The 26,438-nt window shown below is 52.6% G+C and overlaps 1 protein-coding gene across 8 annotated transcripts in view; it reads left to right on the top strand.

The window, feature by feature from the left end:
- Window positions 1-26,438, top strand: part of SHANK2 (SH3 and multiple ankyrin repeat domains 2) — a 661,289-nt gene that overhangs the window by 106,180 nt on the left and 528,671 nt on the right. For all 8 annotated transcript variants that reach the window (XM_031653797.1, XM_031653801.1, XM_031653800.1 and 5 more), the window contains exons 4-8: window positions 227-430; window positions 5,939-6,010; window positions 9,266-9,374; window positions 23,807-23,958; window positions 25,218-25,385. In XM_031653797.1, the coding sequence (XP_031509657.1) occupies window positions 227-430; window positions 5,939-6,010; window positions 9,266-9,374; window positions 23,807-23,958; window positions 25,218-25,385 (705 nt within the window). The remainder of the gene's footprint in view (window positions 1-226; window positions 431-5,938; window positions 6,011-9,265; window positions 9,375-23,806; window positions 23,959-25,217; window positions 25,386-26,438) is intronic.

The raw sequence follows: 26,438 nt of genomic DNA, 5'->3' as shown, positions 1-26,438 counted from the left end.
GACCAATGTCTCGTTCCTTCCTTTTTCCCTTCTATATTTACCAAATGTCTCTGTCCCAGCAACCAGTAGGCTTTATTTTTCTGCGTGAAAAGTCGTGGGTTCACTGTTCAGAGGGAGTGTTGGGAAGGGGTTGAAGCAGCTTTGTCGTCTCTGACCATGTGCCCCACATGGGTGACTCAGGTAGCGTCCTCCGTCACTCACCACCTGTCTTTGTCCTTCCTGGCAGAAATGCATTCGATTTAACCCGGACGCCACGGTGTGGATTGCAAAGCAGCGCATCCTGTGTACATTAACCCAGAGTTTGAAAGATGTCCTGAACTACGGCCTTTTCCAGCCGGCCAGCAACGGGCGCGACGGCAAGTTCCTGGACGAGGAGCGGCTCCTGCGGGAGTACCCACAGCCTGTGGGCGAGGGCGTTCCTTCCCTGGAGGTATATTTCAGCCCACGGTGCATGGACCATGTTTGTGTCACAGCCTGGATGCCGTGGTGGGTGGGGGAGACACGGTGGTGGGGGGAGACAAATTCCATTTGCACTGGGAAATTATCCCCACATTTAAAAATCAATCTGGGGTCTTAAGGTTTGATATGGTTTGGCTCTGTGTTCCCCACCGAAATCTCACCTCTAATTGTCATCCCCACGTGTTGAGGGAGGAACCTGTAATCCCCATGTATTGAGGGAGGGAGGTGGTTGGATCATAGCTGCTTCCCATGCTGTTCTCATGATGGTGAGTGTGAGTTCTCACGAGATCTGATGGTTTTATTCTAAGTGTCTGGAAGTTCCTCCTTTGCTCGTCTCTCTCCTGCTGCCTTGTGAAGAAGGTGCTTACTTTGTCTTCACCTTCTGCCGTGACTATAATGTTCATGAGGCCTCCGCAGCCCTATGGAACTGTGAGTCAATTAAACCTCCTTGCTTCATAAATTACCCAGTCTCAGGTATTTCTTTATAGCAGTGTGAAAATGGACTCATAAAAGGTTCCATCTGATTTTGCCATGAATCTCACACTGTTATACAACTTTTATAATTTTTTTTTCACTGCAGATTCAAAGAATCCCTGGAGAGAAATCTTGCTGTGAATAATAAACCATAGGTCTGATTCAGGCTTTCATAACCAGGACCGTGGGTCCTGAGCATGCAGAACGGGGCTCCCCGTGCTTCTCTGAGGGGTTTTACGTTTTTCCCTCCTAGCGCCTAATGGATGGTGTGTTCTCCTTCTCCACCTATCCAGACACCAGCTGGATGTCAAGAATTAATTCAGTTCTGACACTAACTACAAGTTTAAGGGCTCAGTCCCACAAGACGGCCCTCCATAAACGTCAAGTCCCCAGGCCACCCACACTTCTGTCCCATTTGGCTGTGAACTAGGGGTTCCCACCACCCCCTTTTCGGGTTCGATCACTTGCTAGAGTAGCTCAGAGAACTTAAGAAGGCATTTTAACTACTATCCCCGGCTTATTACAAAGTGTACAAACGCACAGCTGATGAAGAGGCGCACTGGGCGAGGCCGGGAGGGCCCAGCCTGCAGGAGCTTCCATCCCTGTGGAGTTGGGGTTCACCACCCTCCCAGCACGTGGATGTGCTTGTCAGCTCGGAAGCCTCCAGGCCCCGTTGTTGAGGGATTTTTATGGAAGTTTCATTACATAGGATGAAATCACTGACCATAGTGATCCGATTCCATCCTGCTGGTCAGCAGGGAGGCTGGGAATCCTGACCCTCAAGTCATGGTCTGATCCTTCCAGCCACCAGTCCCCATCCTGGAAGCTGCCTGGGAGTTGAGAGTCATCTCATTAGTGCTCCAGAGATACTCTTATCACCGAGGACATTCCAAGGGTTTTAGGAACTCTGCCAGGAATCAGGGACACAGAAGGAATTTTTAAATTATATCATGTTCCTCACGGTAGTCTTCTTTCATTGCTATAAAGAAATAACTGTCTGGGTGAGGTGGGTCACGCCTGTAATCCCAGTACTTTGGGAAGCCAAGGTGAGTGGATCACCTGAGGTCAGGAGTTCGAGATTAGCCTGGCCAACACGGTGGAACCCCGTCTCTACTAAAAATACAGAAATTAGCTGGGTGTGGTCATGTGCACCTCTAATCCCAGCTACTCGGGAGGCTGAGGCAGGAGAATCACTGGCATCCTGGAGGTGGAGGTTGCAGTGAGCCAAGATGGCACCATTGCACTCCAACCTGAAACTCTGTGTAAACTGTCTGACAGAGTGAAACTGTCTGAAAGACAAAAACAAACAAACAACAGCAAAAAAACCTGAGACTGGCTGAGAGAAAAGAGGTTTGATTGGCCCACGGTTCTGCAGGCTGTACAGAAAATGTGGTGTCGGCATCGGCTCGGCGTCGAGGCCTCAGGGAGCTTGTTCTCGTGACAGAAGGTGAAGCAGGAGCAGGTGTTAGGTGGCCAGAGCGGGTGCAGGAGCGAGCAGGGGAGGAGTAGTTCCTGGCTCCCCCGTGAACTAACAGAATGAGAACTGATTTACTACCTTGGGGAGTGCACCAGGCCCTTCAGGAGGGATCCGCCCCAGGACCCAAAGACCTCCCACCGGGCCCCACCTCCAACACCAGGGATCACATTTGAACATGAGGTTTGGAGGGGACATGCATTCAAACCATGCCATTCCCCAATTCATCTCTGAGTCCTTGGGTAACAGGGTGGCTGTGGCCATCCAGCTGTTCTCAACAGCACAGCTTTGCTTCCGCTTCCTGCCCGGGTGATCAGGGCTCTTTGTGCTGCTGTCAGCAGCCACAAGCTCCTGGGCCTCCCTTCAGAAGTGGCCGATCCATAAGACGGGGCAGCCCTGACATGTTTCCACGCGATGCATGACCCTTGTCTCTGCCTTTCTGACCCAGGCTTGCTGCACCCCAAGTTTGCAGGCAGTGCTTCCTGTAGTGTATACGTGTTGGGTTATGTCAGTTAAAAGAAGCCGGAAACGGGTCATTTCTACTCCTGCACAGCATGTTGGCATCGTTCAGTGATTGCACTCACTTTAGCTTAGTCAACAGCGAGAGGCTGCATGTGTGTAATTGCAGCTGGCTTTTGAGCAGCCTAAGTGGGTTCTCCACTCGGTGACTAGAGATTCCTCTGAAGCCCGAGATGTCATGGACGCCCACCCAGGACTAAGGCGATGCTGCGTCTGCATGTTTCTCAGTTCCGTTGTGACGTCGAGGCTGAGGTTGTTGGGATCCCCAGTGTGGACCATGTGTCAGATTCGGGGAGGGGTTTCGGTGGAGAAAAAGATGAGATGCCACTTGGAAGTTGGGTGGTTTAGAGCAAATCACTCACGGGTCCTGGCCTCAGTTTGCTTATCTGTAAAATGGGTATCCATTGGGAAAAAAATTGTCATTGAGGGCCAACTAAGGATCAGACACTTCAGGCACAGAAAAGTCAAGGTGCTGATCCCACAGACCTTACACTCCAGTGGGAGGTGGTGGATCAGGAAGAGTAAATCCACGCAGTTCATTTCAGGGGCTGATCATATCCATAACGGCAGGAAAACTGGGCGAGAAGACCAGAGAATTTGGGAGCCTCCTCTGCATCTGGCCCCAGTACCTATAGCTGTGCAACCTCGAGCCAGCCACCCACTCTCTCTGAGCCCCAGATTCCTGGTCATCGAGTGAATGTTAGTGGTGACGTCCGGGAGTGGTGGTGAGGGCCAGAGGAAGTATTCACGGAACAGTGTGTGTGTTGTGAGTCTCGCCATCCACAAGTCCCCAGATTGACGTTGCAGCTGCTGCTCTGATTTCATTGTTATGAAATTGCTGATACTTTCTGTTTGGTTTTTGTTTTGTTTTGCTTTTGAGACCAAGTCTTGCTCTGTCACCCAGGCTGGATTGCAGTGGTGTGATCTTGGCTCACTGCAGCCTCCGCCTGCTGGGTTCAAGTGATTCTCATGCCTCAGCCTCCTGAGTAGCTGGGATTACAGGTGCCCACCACCATACCATGCCCAGCTAATTTTTTGTAGAGACGAGTTTCACTATATTGGCCAGGCTGGTCTTAAACTCCTGGCCTCTGGTGATCCACCTGCCTTGGCCTCCCAAAGTGCTGGGATTACAGGTGTGAGCCACCATGCCTGGCCAGAATTGTTGCTGGTACTTAGGTTTATTCATCTCCCCAGGCCACTGTCCCACCAGGTGACCCACTGCAAAGGCTGAGATTGGCCTAGGAATTGACACATTAGGGGCAGGCATCAGTCTGGGCTCTTTGCTTCAGATAATTTCAGCATAATAGGGTGGGCTGCTTATGAAACGTTGGAGAAATAGCAAGAAAAAGGATTTGTGGTTCTGAGCCGGTGTCCTCTGTAGTCACGGGCTATAAATGTTTATGACTCTGGAATAAACACTCCTCGCTTGAATACTTTACCCTCCTGCCCAGAGATGCTATAGGCCCGAGCGGATTATTTTATGTCTGGAAAGGGGACCCGTGGAATTGAATTCCCTGAGACTTTTAGGCTTAGCCACATAATCGTGAGCCTGCGAAGGCACCTGGCATCATTCTCAGTGGCTTCTGAAATCTGGACCAGAGGCGTGATTGGTCCCAGGGCATGGACACACAGAACCTGCTGTCCTGGAATCTAGAATCAGAGGTGGAAATTCTAAAATGGGCCTGTAGCTCTTCCTACCTGCTCTGTTCTGGGAAATGAATGGGTGCCCTTCTGACCAGCACACTGTCTCCCCAAACTCTGTGCAGCCTGCATTTCACAGAACTTTCTGATTTCACAGCTGGTTTATTTTGGCACTTGAAAACAAAACCCTACAAGTATCAGTCTGTGCACAAGAATTTTGTCTTTTGTCAAATAGCCGTTTTGTCTGGCATGGTGGAAAAAGGAGAATAGGGTTGTTTATTTGGAAGCTTTCTATGAGATGCGGCTTTCGGTTTCAGGATGAGCTCACCCACCCACTACTCCACACTGTCATTTTACCCAGGGGCAGTTTTTACTGGCCCTGAGCACACGTGTAACCGTGCAGGGTGACGGCATCAAGGGCAGTAAGGAGGGAGAGAGAAAATGGACTTGTCCAGTGGCAGGTCTGTGCCAGGAGGCTCGCATTCAATGCTCAGGCCACTCTGGGAGGTGGTGCTGTTATCCCCATGGGGCAGATGAGGAAACTGAGGTGAGACAGGAAAGTGCCCAGCCCTGAGTTACCCTGTGAGTTGAGAGCGTTAGGGCTGGGATTGAAACAGAGGTCCCGACTCCAAACTGCTGTGACTCCTAAATGCTCAGTGTCCTTCCCAGACCTTCTGCAGCATCTCCAGCCCAGCGGGGCGCTGGGGGAGGGAGGAGGTGTTTTAGAGACTCACCAAGTCCGCTCCAACAGTGTTGCTTACTCCCTACATCTGAGGAAGACGTGCCCCTCGGTCCACGCAATGATGTAATTTCCAGTTCAAAGGAGGCGCTGCTGTTTGCAGGGAACAACAGTAGCTCCAGCGTTCTGGGTGGAGGTTGCGGGAGTACAGGAGGTGGGGCCTTTCCCAGATGGGGCTTCTAAGGTGTCTTTTAACTAAGGTGGACGATGTAGGAGAAAAACCTGGTGTTTGGAGCAGCATCCTTGTTTACCAAAAATGCCTTGTCGAGGGCTGATCGATTCCCCCGGGAGGAACCATCACCATCCTGTTAGCTGGGGAACCCATCACCGGGTGGGAGACCTCCCAGCTCCTCACCTGCAGGATCTTCCCTTCCCCTTGCTCCTGTTTCTTTTTGTGGTTTTTTGGCTAAACTGCTGCAGAATCTTGGCAAACGTGACGCTTAGGATGTTGTAGGCTCTGGGGTGCAAATACCAGTCATTTATTTAAAACTGGAAGAGTTTGCTGTGGGGTTCCCTGTCTTCTATGACATAGCCAAGGAACAGGCCCATTTTCCCTCTGAACAGCTGTGTGAAGCATTGACCTGTTTTCTTTCTCTCTCTCTCTCTTTTTTTTTTTTTTTCTTCTGTGCCAGTTTCGATACAAGAAGCGGGTGTATAAACAAGCCAGTCTCGATGAGAAACAGTTGGCCAAGCTCCACACAAAGGTATGCAGGGAACGGGCTGTTATTTACACGTACGGCGTCCTCGTTGTTATCTTGTTGTGTTATCTTTAGACACTCTGCTTCCAGGGGCACCTGCTGTGTACCTGGCGTGGCATGTGGCCGGTCTGGGATGTATAGGCAGACCGGCCGCCACGGTGCACACTGCGGAGACCTACCCGGGAAGCAGCAGGGGCTGCTTGGTGTGGCCGTGGGGGCTCGGGGAAGGGGGGGCAGATCCCACTGGCTGCTACAGGGAGGTTCAAAAGCGGTGGCTTCGAAGAGAGTGGGATCTAGACGCACGGCGTGGTGGAGGGAAGAGGGTCCATGCCGAGTCCCGTATTAGTGTTCTGCTGTTGTTGCTTCAGGAAAAACCTTGTGAAAGTGCTGTTGACGTAAACTGCACTGAAGTTAGACTGCAGGTAAGCAGCAAGGGCATTGCACACAGTGTTCACAACGTGGCAGAATGCACTATGCCTTGAGCTCAGAGTCCCACATAAGACATCCACGCCACGGATACCCTGCTGTTTCTCAGGGTGCTGTGTGAGTTGAGGAGGAGGCATGGAGAGGGGTCTGAGGCATAGGGTGTGTGGGCTGAGCAGTTGGCTTAACTGACAGGAGGAGGAATCTGTAATACCCAGGAGGCTTTTGTCCCGGCCCCTGGTGCTGTTCCTAAGGAGAGCCCAAGAGCATTCCCTGCAGAGCATGGGGTGGAGAGTCGGGGCAGCTGCCTGAAGTGCTTCCCTTCGAGGGCCCTGATGCTCTCCAGGTGAGCTTCCCTGCAGCTGCGAGCTCACCAATGGCTTTCTCAGCCAGCAGGGTCCTCTCGGGTTTTGTTTGGCTGCCCCCACTTCTTATATCAGATGGATACAAGGATTCTGTTTGGTTGGTTTGTTTCAGACAGAGTTTCGCTGTGCTGCCCAGGCTTCAGTGCAGTGGCATAATCTTGGCTCACTGCAACCTCTGCCTCCCGGGTTCCAGCGATCCTTCTGCCTCAGCCTCCCGAGTGGCTGGGATTACAGGCACGTACCACCATGCCTGGCGATTTTGTATTTTTAGTAGTGATGGGGTTTTGCCATGTTGGCCAGGTTGATCTCAAACTCCTGACCTCAGGTGATCCATCCGCCTCGGCCTCCCAAAGTGCGGGAATTACAGGCGTGAGCCACTGTGCCTGGCGGGATTCTTATTGTACTCACTGGGTTCTAATCTGTCATTATCATTATTGATTTTTGTGCTCAGGTTGTCCAGATGTGGCCGGCAGTTGCCCTTCCTGTGGTGCTCTGCCCTGTGGCGCGTCCCCAGCATCCTGGACGCACCGGCCACTTTCTGGCACAAGATGCTCTGGGCTCTTCCTATCCTTTCCCTGCCTCTGCCCTGGAATTTGCCTGGAAAGCGGTGTTCAGATAGCAAGGTCTGGGTGCTTCTGCGTTGTTTTTTTTTTTTTTTAATCACCCTCTGATGTGCAGATAAAAACGTATTTGTGAATTTTAAAAACGCTGATTTGTAAATAACAATGCAGGGTTTCAGTGACATCACGTGTAGGTCGTGCGTTTTGGGGCATTGGATCAGGTCTGGTTCTGGACTCTATAGAAAACGGTCAGATGGAAATCCCGCCTGTGCCAGGAGGCTGAGAGGCCCAGGAACCTGCTGTGTCAGAAGCCACCTTTGTCCCCCTTCTTTATCTTGAGAGAGGTACAGAGTAGGGACAAAGAATTAGGCTGGTGAGGAGTGTTAGACGCAGCAGGCAGAGGGGTGCCAAGTCCCACAGTCCTGCTCAGACAGCCCAGGCTGGCTCTGGATGGGCAGAGGATCATGACTTTTCTTACAGCGAGGCTGGGAGGCTAGGAAAGTTCCCACCCCCTCAGGTTGAGCTGCGGACCGTCATGACCTCACAGTAATGAGCCCCGCCCTTCACCTTGAGCCACTCGGGGACCAGGCTTCGCTGTTTTCTGCCTGTGTGGCCACGGGGTTCACCACAAAGTGGGTTAAGTACCAATCCGCGGGCCTCACTCCGTGGCGATGGAGGCAGGAGGCTGGCCCTGGAAACTGGAGATTTGAAAAGTGCTCCAGCAGCCCGGCTGTCTCTTCTGAAAGCAGAGGAGCATCCGTAGCTCTCAGCAAAGTATCTAAGGCCATTTGCGCTGCTTTCACGAAATACCGTGGGTAACTTATAAACCACAAAAGTGTGTCTCTCACCATTCTGGAGGCTGGAAGTCTGAGATCGTGGCATCGGCAGGTTCAGCATCTGGCAAAGGCCTAGTTCCTGGTTGGGATGGCCATCGTCTTGCTCTGCCTTCACGCGGAGGAAGGGGCAAGGGAGCTTTCTGGGACCTCTTCTGTAGTGACACTACTCCCATTCACGAAGGCTTCACCCTCCTGACTTTGTCACCTCCCAAAGGCCTTACCTCTCAATGCTATTACATCGGAGATTATTCAACTTAGGAATTTTTGGGGGACGCACACATTAAGTCCGTAGCACCAGGATGGTGAAGAGTGAGGGGATTTTAAACATTCATCCAGGACAGGCTGATTGTACTTGCCTCGTGCCAGACGCTGTGCTCAGCCTGTGGTTCCAAAAGCCTCAGCTCCAGGAGCCTCAGGGCTTGCAGTGCGCCCTGGCGAGAGTGGGTCTCCCGAGTGTACCAGTCAGGAGCTTTCCCAGACCCTGGAAAGACATTTGTTTTTCTTTTTTTGAGACAGGTCTTGCTCTGTTGCCCAGGCTGGAGTGCAGTGGCATGAACACAGCTCACTGCAGCCTTGGCTCAGGTGATCCTCTTGCCTCAGCCTCCCGAGTAGCTGGAATCACGTGTGCCACCACGTCTGGCTAATTTTTTATTTATTTATTTATTTATTTATTTATTTATTTATTTATTTATTTTTGAGACGGAGTCTCGCTCTGTCGCCCAGGCTGGAGTGCAGTGACGCGATCTCGGCTCACTGCAAGCTCCGCCTCCCGGATTTACGCCATTCTCCTGCCTCAGCCTCCCGAGTAGCTGGGACTACAGGCGCCCACCACCTCGCCTGGCTAGTTTTTTGTATTTTTCAGTAGAGACGGGGTTTCACCGTCTTAGCCAGGATGGTCTCGATCTCCTGATCTCGTGATCCGCCCGTCTCGGCCTCCCAAAGTGCTGGGATTACAGGCTTGAGCCACCGCGCCCGGCCGTAATTTTTTGATTTTTGGTAGAGACGGGGTCTTACTTCGTTGCTCAGGTTGGGACATTTCTTATAAAGATGTTTGAATTGTATTGTTTTTCCTTCTAGACCAATCTGAAGAAATGCATGGATCACATTCAGCATCGCTCGGTGGAGAAGATCGCCAAGATGCTGGACCGAGGCCTGGATCCCAATTTCCACGACCTAGAGACCGGAGGTGGGCACTCGCTAGAGGGGACCTTACCAGGCTTTACGGAAGCATGGAAAAGGCCAGCCCGCTGCTCAGGCTACCTGTGAATGACGCGGCCGTAACGTTTTACTTGGTTTTGCTTGGTGTTTACAGGTGCATTCTCACTCTCTGGCTTCTCAGTCAGCAGGGGCTGAGTCCGTCTTGTCCATGGGGCATCCCCAGCGTCTTGCATGGGGCCTGGAGCATGGCAGGTGCTCGGTGCAGAATTGTTGAGGAAGTGAATGAATGAGCAGATGACACGCATGTGTTGTGCCCCTGTGTGCCAGCCTTGGATCTTTGGAGACACATATGTTTGTAAAGGCGGAGGATGTGTGTTTCTGCCTTCCGCTGGGCACGGGCAGCCCAGCAGACAGGCATCTGCACACACTCATCTTCTTATTCCCCTGCTGGAAACCACATTCCTCACGAGTGTGGGCCTCTAAGCATCGGTCGGGAAAGACAGCCCAGGCCCTTGGTGGTTCCACGAGTGTGTTTTTGCAGCGTGACCATCCTGTGCACCAAAGGGTTCAATGCCAGCCCCCGCCTCCACTCAGCGTCAATGGCAACACCTAGTTGTGACAACCAACAGTGTCTCCAGACATCACCCACTGTCCCTGGGTGTGAGCACTGTCACCCCAGGTGACAGTCCCTTGCCAGCAGGGCACCAGCTGGAGTTGGCAGGCAGAGGTTAGGTCTTATGGAGAACCAAGAGTGGCGGAGGTGAGGGTCTCCATAGCAACTCAGAGTATGCCCCCTCAGGTGGGCTATCCTGGGCTGGGAACACTCCTCCTGGGCTCAGGGCAGTGGGCACCTCCCTCCAGTCTTGTCTTGAGTGTGCCAGCCCTGCTTCTGGCCCCTGCATGGTGTGCCGTCGTCACGTACCGGTGTCACACCTCCAAAATATAACATACACAACAAATGTGTTTGTCAACTGAAGGATGCCACTTTCTCATCATTTGTGGGAACCCCTCAGACCTCTGAACGCCGGGGGAGACCCTGCTGGGCGTGGATCCAGCCTGCACAGCTCTGCCTGAGCACTGCTGGAGGACTGTCCTTGCCTCTTTGCAGTTGTCTGTGTCTCTTAGGCTTCACTGTGAGCGGCAGGAGGAGCCGGCACAGGAGCTTTGATGCCTGTGACATCGGGAGGCAGGACTGCATGAGCGTGGCTCGGAGGGGCAGAGTGCACCCAGCGGGTAGGGAAAGGGTAGGAAGGCGAGTGCCTGTCTACAGCTGAGCAGGCCCCAGGCCCTGCGCCGATCCTCCATGAGTCAGGGAAACCTGAGGGTCTGTGTGCAGGGCAGTGACGTGGACAAGGCCGAGCTTTCGCTGGAGGTCTGGGCAGTCCCAGCTGATGGCATGAAGCAGGAGGCTGAGTGGGGCTTGTGTTGCTGGGGACATCTGGAGAGGAGGAGAGTGGAAAGGCGGTGATGGGGACAAGGGCATGTGGCAGGCAGGAGTAGTAGAGTCTCTAGGCCTGCAGGGCATCTGGAGGGTGGTGGGCAGCTGCAGGGCTTCATCTTATGTGAGTGGTGGCCCTCAGCCGTGGGGCCGGCAGTGGGGGGAGGAGAGGAGCTGAGGTGGGAAGCAGAGAGGCCTGACCCGGGCATGGTGGTGTGACGGAGAGTGTGCAGGTCTGTAGGCAGCTCGGGAGAGCCCTGGCCAGTCGGCCTTCCCCGATGTGGACGCATTCTGTGCTGCGCTGACGTGGCAGTTTCTCTCTGGCGATGGCCTCTGTGCCAGCTCCTGGCTCTGTGAGGACTTGAGCCCTTTCCATCTGAGGCTGTGAACGTAAATGGACCCAGGGGCTCCTGAGCTTGACCTTGAGCCTCGGAGCACCTCCACGGGCAGCCTTCATCCTGAGCTGCTGACCCGGACTCTCCCTGGAGACAGCCTTTGGCCGTGGCTCCCACCACCCTGGCAGAGCCACTTACGTCTTCATCCTGGCCTCGTCCAGGGCTGTTTCTGATGCTGCTGTGGGGTAACCAGGCAGCGTGGCCCTCTGTCTCGCCTTGGCCTGGCCAGCAGTAGGAGGAGGCTGGGAGTCCCTTCTGAGCTGCTGTGCTCCTCTCTTCCTCATGTGCCCGCTGTAATTGGCCCCCGTCCCAAGCCAGGCCTCCCCCGGCTTCCTTCACCAGACTCTTGTTGGTGTCTCGACTTTAAGAGTTCTGAAATGACTGTTATTCCAGAATAGACCCTCAATTTGCTGCTAAAAACGCATCAGTGCAGACTCTGAAACAGGTAAGCAGCGATTTCTCTGGGCCCTGCCTGGAGTTAAAGCTGCTGCCACTCGAATCCTGGATCAGGCCGGTGCCAAACATCAAGTTCATAGTTGTTAGAGCCGTTGTGGAGGTGCGTAATTAAAGAGGGAGAAAGACCTGACCACGTTCCCCAGGACTCAGGAGAGACGGCTCGGGAGCCTGTTCCATGGAGACGGTAGCACGGAGTTACCTTTCGAACGTTCTGAAATATTTTCATGATGACAAGCCTCCGGGCTGGTTTACTGATGACAAAGACCAAACCCAGAGAAGACACAGGAACTCCTGCTGTCATCAGGTCCCTGACAAGTGGCTCCTAGGAAAGATCACTCACTTAAGGACAGGCGTTCTAGGGTCTCCAGCAAAGGCAGAGACCTGCGGGGCCGGGGCCTGGGATGGGGCCCCGGTGGGTCTGGTGCTCAAAGACAGAATGCGTGCGTGCTTCCTTACGGGACACTTCCCTGCATCACCCAGGGAGACGATGAGCACACACAGAGGTTGGGGGTTTATTTTGTTTTGGTTTTGGCCTCGACAGAAATCATTACCCCTCCCCTCCTCTTTCCTTTTTTTTTTTTTTTTGAGACAGGGTCTCCCTCTGTTACCCAGGCTGGAGTGTAGTGGCGCAATCTCAGCTCCCTGCAGCCTTGACCTCCCAGATTCAGGTGATTCTCCCACCTCAGCCTCCCAAGTAGCTGGGACTGCAGGCATGTGCCACCACGCCAAGCTATTCTTTGTAGAGATGGGGTTTTGCCATGTTGCCCAGGCTGGTCTCAAACTCCTGAGCTCAAGTGATCACCGGCCTCGGCCTCCCAAAGTGCTGGGATTACAGGTGTGAGCTACCGCGCCTGGCCTCTCCCCTCCTCTTCCCTCCCCTTCCTTCTTCTTGGGACAGGGTCTCCCTCTGTCACCCAGGCTGGCACGATCACAGCTCACTGCAGCCTTGACCTCCTGAACTCAGTTGATCCTCCCGCCTCAGCCTCTTGAATAGCTGGGACTACAGGTACGTGCCACCATACTCGAAATTCTGCCGCTGGAATTCTGGATTAGGCCGGTGCCAATGCAGAAAGTCCATAGTTGTTGTGAACCACTGTGAAGCAGCAGAATTAAAGGAGAAAGACCTGACCGTGTTTCCCAGAACTGAGTAGAAATGGCTTGGGAGCCTGATCCGTGGAGACAGTAGCACGGAGTTACCTTATCAATGTTCTGAAATACTCTCACGATGACAAGCCTCTGGGCTAATTTTTATATTTTTTTTTGTAGAGATGAGGGTCTCCCTATGTGACCCAAGCTGGTCTTAAACCTCCTGGGCTCAGGCAGTCGTCCTGCCTCGGCCTCCTGATGTGTTTGGATTACAGGCGTGAGCCACTGAGCCCAGCCTCTTATTTTCAATTTTAAAATTTAAAGCAGAATTATGGAATCAGTTCTCCCCTGGTTGTTGCCAAACGGCAATTTTATGAATCAGTTTTTCTTCTCGTCGTGGCTGATATTTCTCTATAAAGCAGAACTTCCTCTTTCCCTGCCTCCCTTTTGTGAAATGAGCAGAGCTGATTTTTTAGAGCAGTTTTAGGCTGACAGAAAATTGAATGTGAGTTCCCATATTGTCCCCTCCCCCAGTTTCCCGTGTTAGTAATATCTTGCTTTAGTGTGGCACATGTGTTACAATCAGTGAACCAATAGTGATCCTAAAGTCCAGAGCTTACATGATGGTTCGTGCTTGGTGTTGTAACCACTAGTGATTCTAAAGTCCAGAGCTTACACGACGGTTCGTGCTTGGTGTTGTACCCACTAGTGATCCTAAAGTCCAGAGCTTACATGACGGTTCATGCTTGGTGTTGTAACCACTAGTGATTCTAAAGTCCAGAGCTTACACGACGGTTCGTGCTTGGTGTTGTAACCACTAGTGATTCTAAAGTCCGGAGCTTACACGACGGTTCGTGCTTGGTGTAGCACCCAATAGTGCTCATAAAGTCAGAGCTTACACGACGGTTCGTGCTTGGTGTTGTACCCAATAGTGCTCCTAAAGTCAGAGCTTACACGACGGTTCGTGCTTAGTGTAGCACCCAATAGTGCTCCTAAAGTCAGAGCTTACACGACGGTTCGTGCTTGGTGTAGCACCCACTAGTGATCCTAAAGTCGAGCTTACACGAGGATTTATGCCTGGAGTTGTACCCATGAGTGATCCCAAAGTCCAGAGCTTATATGAGGGTTCAAGCTTGGTGTTGTACATTCTGTCAGTTTTGCCAGATGTCCTGTATCCACCGTCACAGTATCATAAAGATCAGCTTCACAGCCTGAGAGCTCCTCTGTGCCCCTGTTCATCCCTGAGTCCCTGGCAGCTGCTGACCCTTTTTGTTTTGTTTTGTTTTGTTTTGTTTTGAGACTGAGTCTCTCTCTGTCACACAGGCTGCAGTGCGGTGGCACGATCTTGCCTCACTGCAACCTCTGCCTCCCGCGTTCAAGCGATTCTCCTGCCTCAGCCTCCCAGTAACTGGGATTACAGACATGTGCTACCATGCTCAACTAATTTTTTTATTTTTAGTATAGATGGGGTTTCACTATGTTGGCCAGGCTGGGCTCACATTCCTGACCTCAGGTGATCTGCGCACCTCGGCCTCCCAAAGTGCTGGGATTACAGGCATGAGCCACCACACCCAGCCTCGCTGACCCTTTCACGTTCTCCTTTTCCAGAATGTTCTAGAGCTGGAATCTTATAATCACACAGTGTGCTTCAGATCGGCTTCTTTCACTTGGTAGCACGTGCGGAAGGTGCCTCCAGGCCTTTCACAGTTTGGAAGCATGTTTCCTGTTTTCTCTGGACAATGTTCCATTTTCCGACGTACCGCGGTTTGCTCATCCACTCGCCCTCTAAAGGACGTCTGGGCTGCTTCCAGCTTTTGGCAATTGTGGGTCAAGCTGCCATAAACGCCTGTGTGCGAGTTTTTGTACAGATAAAACTAACAGCGATCATATACACTGACATATTTTTGTAAGGCCAAAAACATTATGTATGGCAAATAAAAAGGGAAAAGGGGTAACTAAGGCAGAAAGTTCCGAAACTGAAGGCCAAGTGCAGACCCACGGGTCGGCTGCAGACAGCGCAGGTGGCCCTGGCCTCACACCACCCCGCTTCCCAACTTCTGCGCCTGCCACCAGTGTCTCAAGAATTCTCACTTGTTTTCTCAAATCAGGAGAGAAACCAGCAGTGCTGACGGAGGGGCAGCGAAGTGGGGACCCAGGGTGACGAGGGAAAAGAGAAAAGTAAGCCGGGGTGGGTGCTCTCAGAAACAAAGGTAGCTGTGAGTAATTCCAGAACAATGGCTTATAGCAACCCTCAGGCACACACGGAGCGAGTATCAGGGGAGACAAGGTAAACACAAGCTCCAGTGAGAAGCCAGAGCCCCGTGTTGCCAGGGAGGACACCACCTTCACTTTGCTTCTGTCAAGGCAGAGTAGGAGAACGCAGAGTGGGAAGGACAGATATGCATCCTCCTGACTGAAATGCCGACACTACCCGGCCACACGGATGACACCACTGTTACAGACACTGGGCTTCAGAGGTGCAGGACCAGGGCGCCCTATGTTGGAACTGCAGAGGTGACCCTTCCAATGCCCAGCTCAATGCCAGGCCATGGAGAGCCCCAGAGAGGAGACTTTAACCCCTGCTTCTCTGCAGCCGGCTGTGTGAAGACCAGGTTAAAGAACCTCTCTCAGCTTCCATCCTCTTGTCTCCTAAATTGAATGATAACAGGGCAGGAAAATGTGAGCATTAGATGAGCAGTGTGGTGCTATCAGGCTATTTTCACATTGCTGTAAAGAAATACCTGAGGCTGGGTAGTTTATAAAGAAAAGAGGTTTAATTGGCTCTAGGTTCTTCAGGCTGTACAGGAAACTGGTGGCATCTGCTTCTGGGGAGGCCTCTGGGAGCTTTTACTCATGGCGGAAGGCAGAGGAAGAGCAGGTGCATCGCATGGCGAAAGCAGGAGAGAGAGAGGGAGGTGGGGAGGGGGAGAGAGAGAAGGGGAGAGGGGGAGAGAGAGAGAGAGAGAAGGGGAGAGGGCGAGAGAGAGAGAGAGAAGGGGAGAGGAGGAGAGAGAGAGAGAAGGGGAGAGGGGGAGAGAGAGAGAGAGGTGCCACACTTTTAAATGATCAGATCTTGCAAGAATTCACTCACTTTTGCCAGGACAGCACCAAGGAAGGGGATGGTGCTAAACCATTCATGACAAATCCATCCCCATAATCCAGTCACTTCCCACCAGGCCCCACCTCCAACCCTGGAGATTACATTTCCACATGAGATTTGGGCAGGACACCAAACCATATCAGTGGTTAAGCCTGTGGGACATGTGCCACCCTTAATAGAGTTTCCAGAATGTTCCTGTCATCAGCATCAACTACGGCAGCTCGATCAATGTTGTTTTCTCCTGGTTTTGGATGCAGAGGGAGAAACACAGGGTTGGCTCTGGCAGGCTGCCTCCAGGAAACAGGCGGGGTGACCAACGTGTCCGGTTTTCCTGGGACTGCCCTGGTTTTAGTGCCGAATGGCGCATATCCTGGGAAGCCTATTGGTCCCAGGGAGACTGGCACTGTCACCCACCCTACCAGTAATAAGGGCACTTGAGAGTGATAGCTGCAGTCTGTTGGTGACCTGCTGTGCTCCAGCAGCAAACAGGGCCTTGCCAGGCCTCGGCTCTGTAATCAAGGGGGGGTCCCCTGCAGGCATCACTGTCTTGGGAGGAATCTGAAGCTCTGAGAGCCCAGCTGAGCGGCCGCCAGGGCTGATGTCTGCGTCCCCCATACTGTTGAACCCTAACCCCCTAGGTGATGGTATTAAGAGGGTGGAGCCCTCATAAATGGGATTAGTACCCTTACGAAAGAGGCCGAGAGAGCTCCCTCGCCCCTTCCACCCTGTGAGGCTGCAGCAAGAAGGTGCCTTCTGGGAGCCAGGTAGACACACACCAAATCTGCCAGCACCTTGATCTTGGACTTCCAGCCTCCAAAACCGTGAGCAATACGTATCTGTCACTTCTAAGCCACCTAGCCTCTGGCATCTTGTTACTACAGCCCAGTCTAGGCCAGTCGCTGAGTCACCGCGGAGGGCAGAGGCAGAGCCTGGGCTCCGCTTGCCCTTGGAGGTCCCTGCTCTCAACTCCTGGGGGAAAAGGCAGTGGGACAAACAGGGGTCTCTTAGCATTAGCCGGCCTGGCTGGACATGGATGACCCAGGCAGGCCCAGGTAGGGGACAAGCTGTTCACATTCCCACTTTCCTCCTGGTTGTCGGCCACAGCCTGGGCATGTTCCCATCCCATATTTTAGCCTCTCCACAGTGAGTTTGGTGACTTTTCAAAGCCACCTGGGGAGCAGCAGAGTCTGTGCTTAGAGTTGAAAGCAGCCTTTTTGCTAAGCTCAGGAAATGCCGCCTTGCTCAGTCCCAGGCCCTGCAGACCTGGGCCCCATGTCCCTGTTTTGGGACTGGACATGGGGCGGGAGCAGAGAGAAGCAGCCCTCTAGACTGAGATAATTAAATCCCAGTGGAATGACCTGTCAGTGAAAACATAACAGCCTGTGTGATTGCAGGCGACCATCTGGTACCTGTTCTAAATGTAAATTTTATTAAGTAACAATGATGAAAGTAGTGTTAAAAAAACAAAACAAAACAAAACAAAGACTTCCCCCACCAGAGTCTCAGGGCTCGTCTCCTGCTTTGGTTGGAACCTGTGAGATGAGACCAGTCGTGTTTCCAAGCCCCGAACAGAAAGTGAACCTGACAATTTGAACAAAACTTAGGTTGGCCCTTTTATCTTGCACCGTTGTCTCCAAATTTGAGAGAAGCCTCAGGAACCACAAAAGAGGTCTGGTTAATAAAGCTAGAAATGCCTTTCGACTCTTTAAGTATCTGGATGAGAAGTCAGAAAGAGAGGGTTCCTTTGTGAAGCCCGATTCCGCAGAGCACCTGTGATGCGTGTGGACCTCACTGATGAAATCCAGTTACTGAATCTGTTTCCAGGGCCGTGGTGCACTCATTGCCTATGAGGCTGAGCTCCTCCAGTTCGGCCACCCCCCATCCCCGGCTCCCCCTTCTTGCTGCTGTGGGGCTGTGTCACTGGGGAGCTCCTTCCCACCTCCCGCACCACCCAGTTAGGAGGCCTCAAGGACATTCTGGGTCCTGGTGCACCAACTACCTTCAGGGCATCGTTGTGAAGAGCGGAAGGGGCTTGTTTGATGCGTGCAATGACTGACAGTTCATGCTCCGCAGTCTCACCTTGGCCCCTGAGTGAATCACCCAGTGCGATTCCCCAGAACTAACAGCATCCGGGAAGGTGAGGCAATTCAAGAGAATATGGTTCTGGAACCTCGTCAACCTCCGTCTGCAGAGGGTGAGAGGTGCAGAAATTACCCAGTGCCAATGAAGGAGCTGGAAGACTTTGAGTAAATAACTCCCTTTGCTACCGGTGAATATATTTGGGTGCCTTTGGTTTGTTCGGTACAGTTCCTTATAAAAAGAGACCTGTTTTTAAGGGTCCAATTATTTCAAATACAGTGTCTCATTATTTCAGGGTTTTTCTTACACACACCCTGCCATGCTCTTAGATGGAGCAAGGTGCCATGCCTTCAGTAAGGAAAATGTGGCAGAGGGAGTGGCGAGGGTGGGGGTGACACGGAGGCAGGGGCCAGGGTCCTCAGGAGCCCCTCTTGGGGTTGGGGACAGAGCCCAGTTTTAGGTTGGCAGAAAAACCAGGCAGAAGGCACAGAGTTTTCCCCTATGCACTTTCACTTCCAGCTCCCCTGTTGTTGACAGCTTGCACTGGTTTAGGGCATTTGTTACAATAACTGAAGTCCATGGTTTACATGAGGGTCCGTGCTTGGTGCTGCTCATGTTGTGGGTTTGGACAGATGTATCCTGTTCTCTACCCACCGTTACAGAATCACACAGCCTAGCTTCCTTGCCCTAAAACTGCCCTGTGCTCCACCTATCCATCCCTCCCTTGCCGTCTAACCCCTCACAACCACTGATTTTTTTTGAGACGGAGTCTTGCTGTGTCACCCAGGCTGAAGTGCAGTAGCATGATTTCAGCTCACTGCAACCTCTGCCTCCCAGGTTCAAGCGATTCCCCTGCCTCACCCTCCTGAGTAGCTGGGACAAAGGCGTGTGCTACCACGCTCAGCTAATTTTTGTATTTTTAGTAGAGACGAGATTTCACCATGTTAACCGGGATAGTCTCGATCTCCTGTCCTCAAGATCTGCCCGCCTCGGCCTTCCAGTGTACTGGGATTACAGGCACGAGCCACCGCACCTGACCGACCACTGGCTGTGTAGTTTTGCCTTTTCTAGAATGTCATCAAGTTGGAATCACACAGCATGCAGCCTTTTCAGAGCAGTTTCATTCATTTGGCAATATGCATTTAAGCTTCCTTCGTGTTGTGTCGTGGCTTGACAGCTCGTCTCTCTTTAGTGTTGAACAACATCTCGCTGTCTGCATGTGTCACGGATAATTTATCCACTCAGCTACTGAAGGACCTCTGGATTGTTTGCCCTTTTGGGCAATGGTGAATAAAGCTGCTGTCAACACTAACCTGAGATTTCTGTGTGGGCGTAAGTTTTCAGCTCATTCAGGGAGACACCTAGGAGCTGAGTTGCTGGATCGTGGAGTATGTGCATGTTTACTTGTATGTGAACTCGTCACACTGTCTTCCAAAGTGACTGTACCATTTGGCACTCGTGCCAGCAATGTTGAGAGTTCCTGTTGCTCCACATCCTCACCAGCATTTGATGTCAGTGTTCTAGATTTTCATCATTCTGACAATTGTGTCGAGGTATTTTTTTTTTTTTTTTTTTTTTTTTCGAGACAGGGACTTACTCTGTCTCTCAGGCTGGAGTGCAGTGGTGTGATCATGGTTCACTGCAAACTTGACCTCCTGAGCTCAAGGGATCCTCCTACTTCAGCCTCTTGAGTAAGTGGGACTACAGGCGTGTGCCACTATGCCTGGTACATTTTAAAATTTTTAGTAGAGGTGAGGCCTTATGTTGCCCAGGCAGGTCTTGAACCCCTGGGCTCAAATGATCCTTCTGCCTTGGCTCCCAAAGTGCTGCGATTGCAGACATGAGCCACTGAACACAGCCTATAATTGTTGCTTTAATTTGCAGTTTCCTAATGACATACAGCGTGCAGCATCTTCTCATGTCTGAGTTTGCCATCTGAATATCTTCTGTTGTGAGGTATCCATTTAAATATTTTATCCTTCTTTTAGTTGGGTGGTTTGCTTGCTTGTTGGTGAGTTTTAAGGGTTCTCTGTATATTTTGGCTACAAGTATTTTATATGCTTTTCACAAACATTTTCTGCCAGTCTGAGCAGCAGCGTTTTTTACATTAAATCTATTAACCCGCACAATGGCCAGGAGGCAATTTTTTTTTTTTTTTTTTCCGAGACGGCGTCTCGCTCTGTCACCCAGGCTGGAGTGCAGTGGCACTATCTCGGCTCACTGCAAGCTCCGCCTCCTGGGTTTACGCCATTCTCCTGCCTCAGCCTCCTGAGTAGCTGGGACTACAGGCGCCCGCCACCTTGCCCGGCTAGTTTTTTGTATTTTTTCAGTAGAGATGGGGTTTCACCGTGTTAGCCAGGATGGTCTTGATCTCCTGACCTTGTGATCTGCCCGTCTCGGCCTCCCAAAGTGCTGGGATTACAGGCTTGAGCCACCATGCCCAGCCAGGAGGCGTTTTTAAACAAACTTTTCATTTTAGAACAGTTCTGGACTTACAGAATAAGTGCAAAGATAGTACAGAGAATTTCCGTATATCCTACACCCAGGTTCCCCCCCTTATCAGCATCTTACTCCAGTTTGGTACGCTTCTCACAATTAGAGAACCAATATTGATGCATTATTATTAACTGAAGTCCACATTTTTTTTCTTCTCTCATTAGCATTTATCTGCTGGTCCTTTTCTGTCCCCAGGTCCCACCCCGGTTCCCACACAACATTCCCTCATTTGTCTCCCTGGGCTTCTCTGGGCGGTGACCGTTTCCCAGGCTCTCCTTGTTGGTGATGACCTGGACAGTTTCAGGGGAGGACTGGTCAGGTGTCTGTAGGGTGCCCCTTATTGGGATCCATCTGGTGTTTTCACAATTAGACAGGGCTGTGGGTGTGGGGAGGAGGAGCACAGAAGGAAATGCCTTTCTCATCGCCCGGTGCCGAGGGCCTGTCCTGTTGGCATGGCTCATCGTGGGCAATGCTGCCCCCACCTCCTGGCTGAGCTTGTGTGCATCAGGTTTCCCCACGGAGAGATGCTCCCATTTTTCCCTTTTCCACACTGTGCTCTCAGAAGGAAGCCACTGTACACAGCCCACGCATAAGGCGTCGGGGGGATGGGGGCTACACGCCACTGCCTGAGGACAGAGAAGTGATGCGAATTGCTTGGAATTTGTCTGCATTGCAAGATCGGCCCCTTCCTGCCATTCACTTTTGAATCCCTTGCTTACTTCTATCGATGTGGCTGCACTCACTTTCTGGTTGACTTATAACCCAGCTTTATCTATTCTGTTCCTTTTGCCTTTAGTCTTACAGACTCCATTCATGTCTGGAGCTACCGAGGTCAGCAGTTCTTTCCCCATCCCTTTCAGTGAGATTGTTTCCTACACCTGTGATACGTCTGTGGTCTTCTTTCACGTGATGGTTTCCTTCTGAGCATCCCCAGCCTCCTGAACTATCATCTTCTAAAAAACCTGCTGGAGGCCCCCCAGCCCTTTGGGAAGGAGCTGGGTTTTGTTGACACCAGTCACTTCCCCTCATAGGAAGAATTGCTTGCCCAGTCGTTTCATTTTTGCAGCCCCATTGATCTTGGACACTAGGATGCACCCAGGAGCACACACACATGGATATGCACACAAGCATGCACACAAGGGCGTACTGCGCCAGGCCAATACCGGGCGTGGACACGCGGGGCAATGCACGGAACATGCCTGTGAACCGCAGCCTTGCGGGCGTACCGCCACAGACATGCACACACGCACGGCATCTTTTATGCAATGCACGGGCGTAATACCTGAAGCTGGCGTGGCACCTGCGGTCAGCCGCATGCATGGACGTGCTGCGGATATTACTGCCTGGACGGACCTGGACGATACTTACCTGCACCTGGGACGTCGGTACCTGGGCGATGCCGCCATGCCTGGTGCCTGCCTGGGACTACGTCGCGTATGCCACCTGAACACCTGGACATCGATGCCACCTGGAACGTCGCTGCCACCTGGATCGATGCGTACATCAAAGGAGGAACAGACCTGCCTGGTGCAGCCACCACCACCGGTTTTCACCACCGTGCTGGACGCCACCTGGACTGCGTGCTGATAACGTGGATGGTGCCGCCTGGATGCTGCACGATGCGTGGTTGTCTGCAATGCGCACTGGATGCTGTCTGCCTGGGCCATTAACCACCGGATGCGTACCGGTGCGGGATGTTAACGTCTGGACGTGTCCACCACTGCCTGGACGTCACTGCCTGGTGCATTCTTTTGATGCCTGGATATTGCAGCAATACCACCTGGACGTGCCAGACGATAACACCTGCGCTGGACGATGCTGCCTGGATGTTTATGCCTCAACGTCACACATGCTCCATGCTGCCCTGCTGCAGCTGGGTAGCAGCAGCTGTCTTAAACACTTACACTCCTCCTGCCTCCTACCCCCACCCCCATTGCTGTGCTGCACCTCCCAGTGTCAGGACAAAGAGCTGCTGGCTAGTGCCCTCCTGCCAAGCCCCCACTTCTCAACTTTTGAAGCATAACTCCTGCTTCATCCCTGGGGAGCCACCTGGCTGCTGGGCAGCCTGTAGTTGGAGGGTCTGCATGTCTCTGAGGTTATCTCAAAATATTACAGGTGTTTTTACTCCCACCCATTGTTCACGTTGAGGGAGACTGGGGCCACTTCTGAGGTTACGCTTGTTGAGCTTCCAGTCTTCTAGCTGGGGAAGACAGGAAGCCTGCTTTTCACATGGAGAGGGGGTGAATGAAGATGCTGTCGTGTCTACACATGGCACACTCCTGACGTGGAGGGGTTAAGCCTGTGCATCTCACCACGAAGTGGCAAGCTGCAGAGTGGTTCCTAGGGTGAATTTTAAAAGTCCTCAGGATGGTACCCATTTTAAACATCAGAATTAAAAATAGATGGGAATAGTCAGTGCACACTCACAAGGCAGGTGCCCTTTCTGGGATGGAGGGTGGTGGGACGGGGTGAGGGCTCAGCAGGGCACACCCCCCATGGAAGGCATCCGAAGTCTTCCGTCACTGGAATGTGCTTCGAGACCGAGTGAATATTCACTGTTGGTGTTTCTGGGTCATGGGAACTTGCGTGTTGTCCTGGTACTCTGTGCACTTTTCTGGAACATTAAGAGCCTCTCAGATGAACCACAGCAAAATAGTTCCTCGTGCTTAGCAGTGGCCATGGTGAGCCCATTAGGAAGATGAAGATGGATGGAAAGATTTGTTGTCATAGATACTGATGTCCTTAGCCGCGCTCAGCTGCAGACTGGTTCAGGGTCATCTGCACGGGACCCTTGTCCCTACAAAGGCAGGCGGCATCCTTCTGTCTGCTGGGCCCCTGCCCTCCCTCCTGGGTCATCCTGCACCACGTTGATGAAGGAAAGTTTCCACTTACCCAGATCGGGAGCTCCAGGGGGCACGGACTCCGTGTCTTATCTGTTTGTGCCCCTGCAGCCCATGGCTGGCATCTCCTAAGATGCCCGTAAATGTGACATTGAATGAGGAAGGGTGGCTGTGTGCCTTTCCCATCTCTAACGAGGGCTTTAGTCCTTCACTCCTCCTGTACGGGAAGCACCCAGATGGTACCACAGGATTCTGCGTACTCAGAGGGAATGGCGCCGGGGAAGCCTCTTGGACTGTGGCCCACACAGCAGTCCCGTTGAATCCCTGCCTCTGCCACTCCTGTGATCCGCGCGTGACCCTGTGTGTCACTGCATCGCACAGGGGTGCCTGAGCCACACTAGGCAGTGTGCCTGGACTCTTGGGGTTCCCGGGTGGTGGGAGCTGTAAACAGCCTGGAGGTGGTGGGGGGCGGGGGGCAGTTCTTTCAGCTTAGTTTTGGGCATCTGAATATGGCTGTGTGAGCGGTGTGACAAATGTTGGTTCTAAAGTATGTGTGTTTGGGTTCCTCAGAGACCCCCCTGACCTTAGCCGCTCAGCTGGACAACTCTGTGGAGGTCATCAAAGCTCTCAGAAATGGCGGGGCTCACCTGGACTTCCGTGCCAAAGATGGGATGACCGCCCTGCACAAAGCTGCGCGAGCGAGGAACCAGGTTGCCCTGAAGGTAAACCCGGGCCCATCTTACGTGGATGCCGCCCCCTGCTCTGTCTGATCCCCGGCAGCTGCCCCATCCCATCCCTGCAGTGCCCACCGTAGGGGGTCCGTGCACAGTGTCCGGCCCACCCTAGGGGGTCCATGCACAGTGTTTCGGCCGGAGCTTGGAAGTGAAGCCAGGTTTCAGGTTTTCCTGTTCTCTCTCCTGGGTGTCGATGCTTTGAGAATTCGTGGTTCCCAAGAAGTCATCTTTCACCTTCTATTCAGTCAAGGGACTTGTGTTTTCAACCCATAAGGCCAGTGCTGAACCCCAGCCCCATCCACAGGGAGACTCATGATCATGAGAGCAGCACCAAGCGGGTGGTGTTAAGCCATTCCTGAGAATCCGCCCCCATGAGCCATCACCTCCCACCAGGCCCCACCTCCAGCACTGAGGGTTACGATTTAAATTGAGATTTGGGTGGAGACGCAGAGCCACACCGTACCTGTTGGCTTCCTCGGAAATCAGGAGCGTTCTTGAAGATGCGATGCTTGCTAGGTTTGCCACCGTCGCGTGCAGATTGAGGTGGTTTTCCACTGGGCATGTAGGTTAAACCATGTACCTTTTCTCTCTTCGGCACATGTTGCTGTCACTGTATTGCTGCCCATGCCACACCACGGCACAGAATGTTGGCCAGGCTGAGGATGGGTCTGAGTGCTGCAGGTCTCCTCATCTGAACAACAGTCTGCCCTGCATTTCTGGACACTGTTTGCTATTTCAGAACTAGAAATGTTACTGTCTAAAGTTATACCCCCCCCCCACTTTTTTTTTTTGTGAGACTGAGCTTCGCTCTTGTTGCCTAGGCTGGAGTGCCATGGTGCAATCTCGGCTCACTGCAACCTCCACCTCCCAGGTTCAAGCGTTTCTCCTGCCTTAGCCTCCCAAATAGCTGGGATTACAGACGCCTGCCACCATGCCGGCTATTTTTTTGTATTTTTCGTAGAGATGGGGTTTTGCCATGTTGGCCAGGCTGGTCTTGAACTCCTGACCTCGGGTGATCCGCCTGCCTCAGCCTCCCAAAGTGCTGGGATTACAGGTGTGAGCCCCCACACCCGGCCAAGTTATACCCTTCTTAATTCTGGGGAGCCCAGGAGAAGCACTGGGTACTCAGGGTGTGGGCTGCCTTGGCCTGTGGGAGGGTGGTCCTGGTGCTTCTTTCCTGATTGCCTCACTCTGCAAAAGGGGTCATGAGACCCAATAACAACAGATTTTGATTTTTTTTTCCCTAGACTCTTTTAGAGCTTGGTGCATCCCCGGATTATAAAGACAGTTACGGCCTCACCCCCCTGTATCACACGGCCATCGTCGGAGGTGATCCCTACTGCTGCGAGCTTCTCCTGCACGAACACGCCACTGTGTGCTGCAAAGATGAGAACGGCTGGCACGAGATCCACCAGGTACGTGGGCCTGCTCCTCCACTCGGTCGTACCCACGAACCGACCTTCCCTTCTCCTCCGATCCCCCAGATGATCAGGGCAGCCCGAAGGTTAGATCCTACCTTCGGGTATTTTGTTTAGTTTGCCCAGAGTTCCTAAAAATACGTGAATTGAAAATTATTTTAAAATGTGAATACCAGTATTTGAAAACAGACACATTTGCATAGAAATAGACATTTCTGACTTCTCTGGAGAAAGCGGGAGATTAGGCAAGGCTGCTGAGTTTCTGCACAGCACGAGTGCCTGGCAATTATGGGGTAGACGCCGCCTTCCTAGAAGCCCTGCGCTTTCCAGGTTCCCACCGTCCTGACAGGGCAGGATACCAGAAAGCACTGGTGTTTTAGCACCAGTGTTTCCTGAGTACAGGTGAACCCCAGGAAGGCCTGATTTGCATGCACAAGGGGCATGTTTTTCAGGCCCCACCTTGCAACAGTTGGATTAGGAGATAGGTCAACCGTGGTCTTGGCAAGAAACAGATTTTTACCTGCTCTCTGCAGTGAAAAGTCTTTACCTGATCAGATAGGGGTGTGGACGGGGTTAAAGGCTGAGGCCCCCATAGAAGAGCAGTCTTGGGGAGCCATCAGCACCTGTGAGCTGACGGGCAGGGAGAGGAGATGGTGCTCCCGGGAGCAGGAGAGCCGGGGCTGAGGAGGGAGGGAGCCCCCAGGCCCATGTCAGGAAGGACTCAGGGAAGGAACGCCTGCCTCTCTTCTCTTGGCTGAGCCCTGCCAGAGTCGGAGGACAGTGAGGGAGCTCAGAGGTGCAGGCTGGAGGCCAGGGTCTCCAGGCAGAGGGGTGAGGTGGGTCAGGGAGAGTTGATGGGGCCTGTCTACCCAGCAGGTCAAGAGGAGGCTCTGGAATAGCAAGGGGAGGTCAAGGATAGAGGGCCCTGAGCTGGTTTCTTGTTGGTCCTCTGCACAGTGACTGCCATGGCTTCTCCGGCTACCTGTGTGTTCTCCTCGGCCATCGCCACCTTGCACACCTGTAAGGGAGGTTATGCACTCGGCCCACTGT

Source organism: Papio anubis, chromosome 12, assembly GCF_008728515.1.
Source record: "Papio anubis isolate 15944 chromosome 12, Panubis1.0, whole genome shotgun sequence".
Taxonomy (NCBI): domain Eukaryota; kingdom Metazoa; phylum Chordata; class Mammalia; order Primates; family Cercopithecidae; genus Papio; species Papio anubis.
This window is presented reverse-complemented; position numbering and strand designations above follow the sequence as displayed.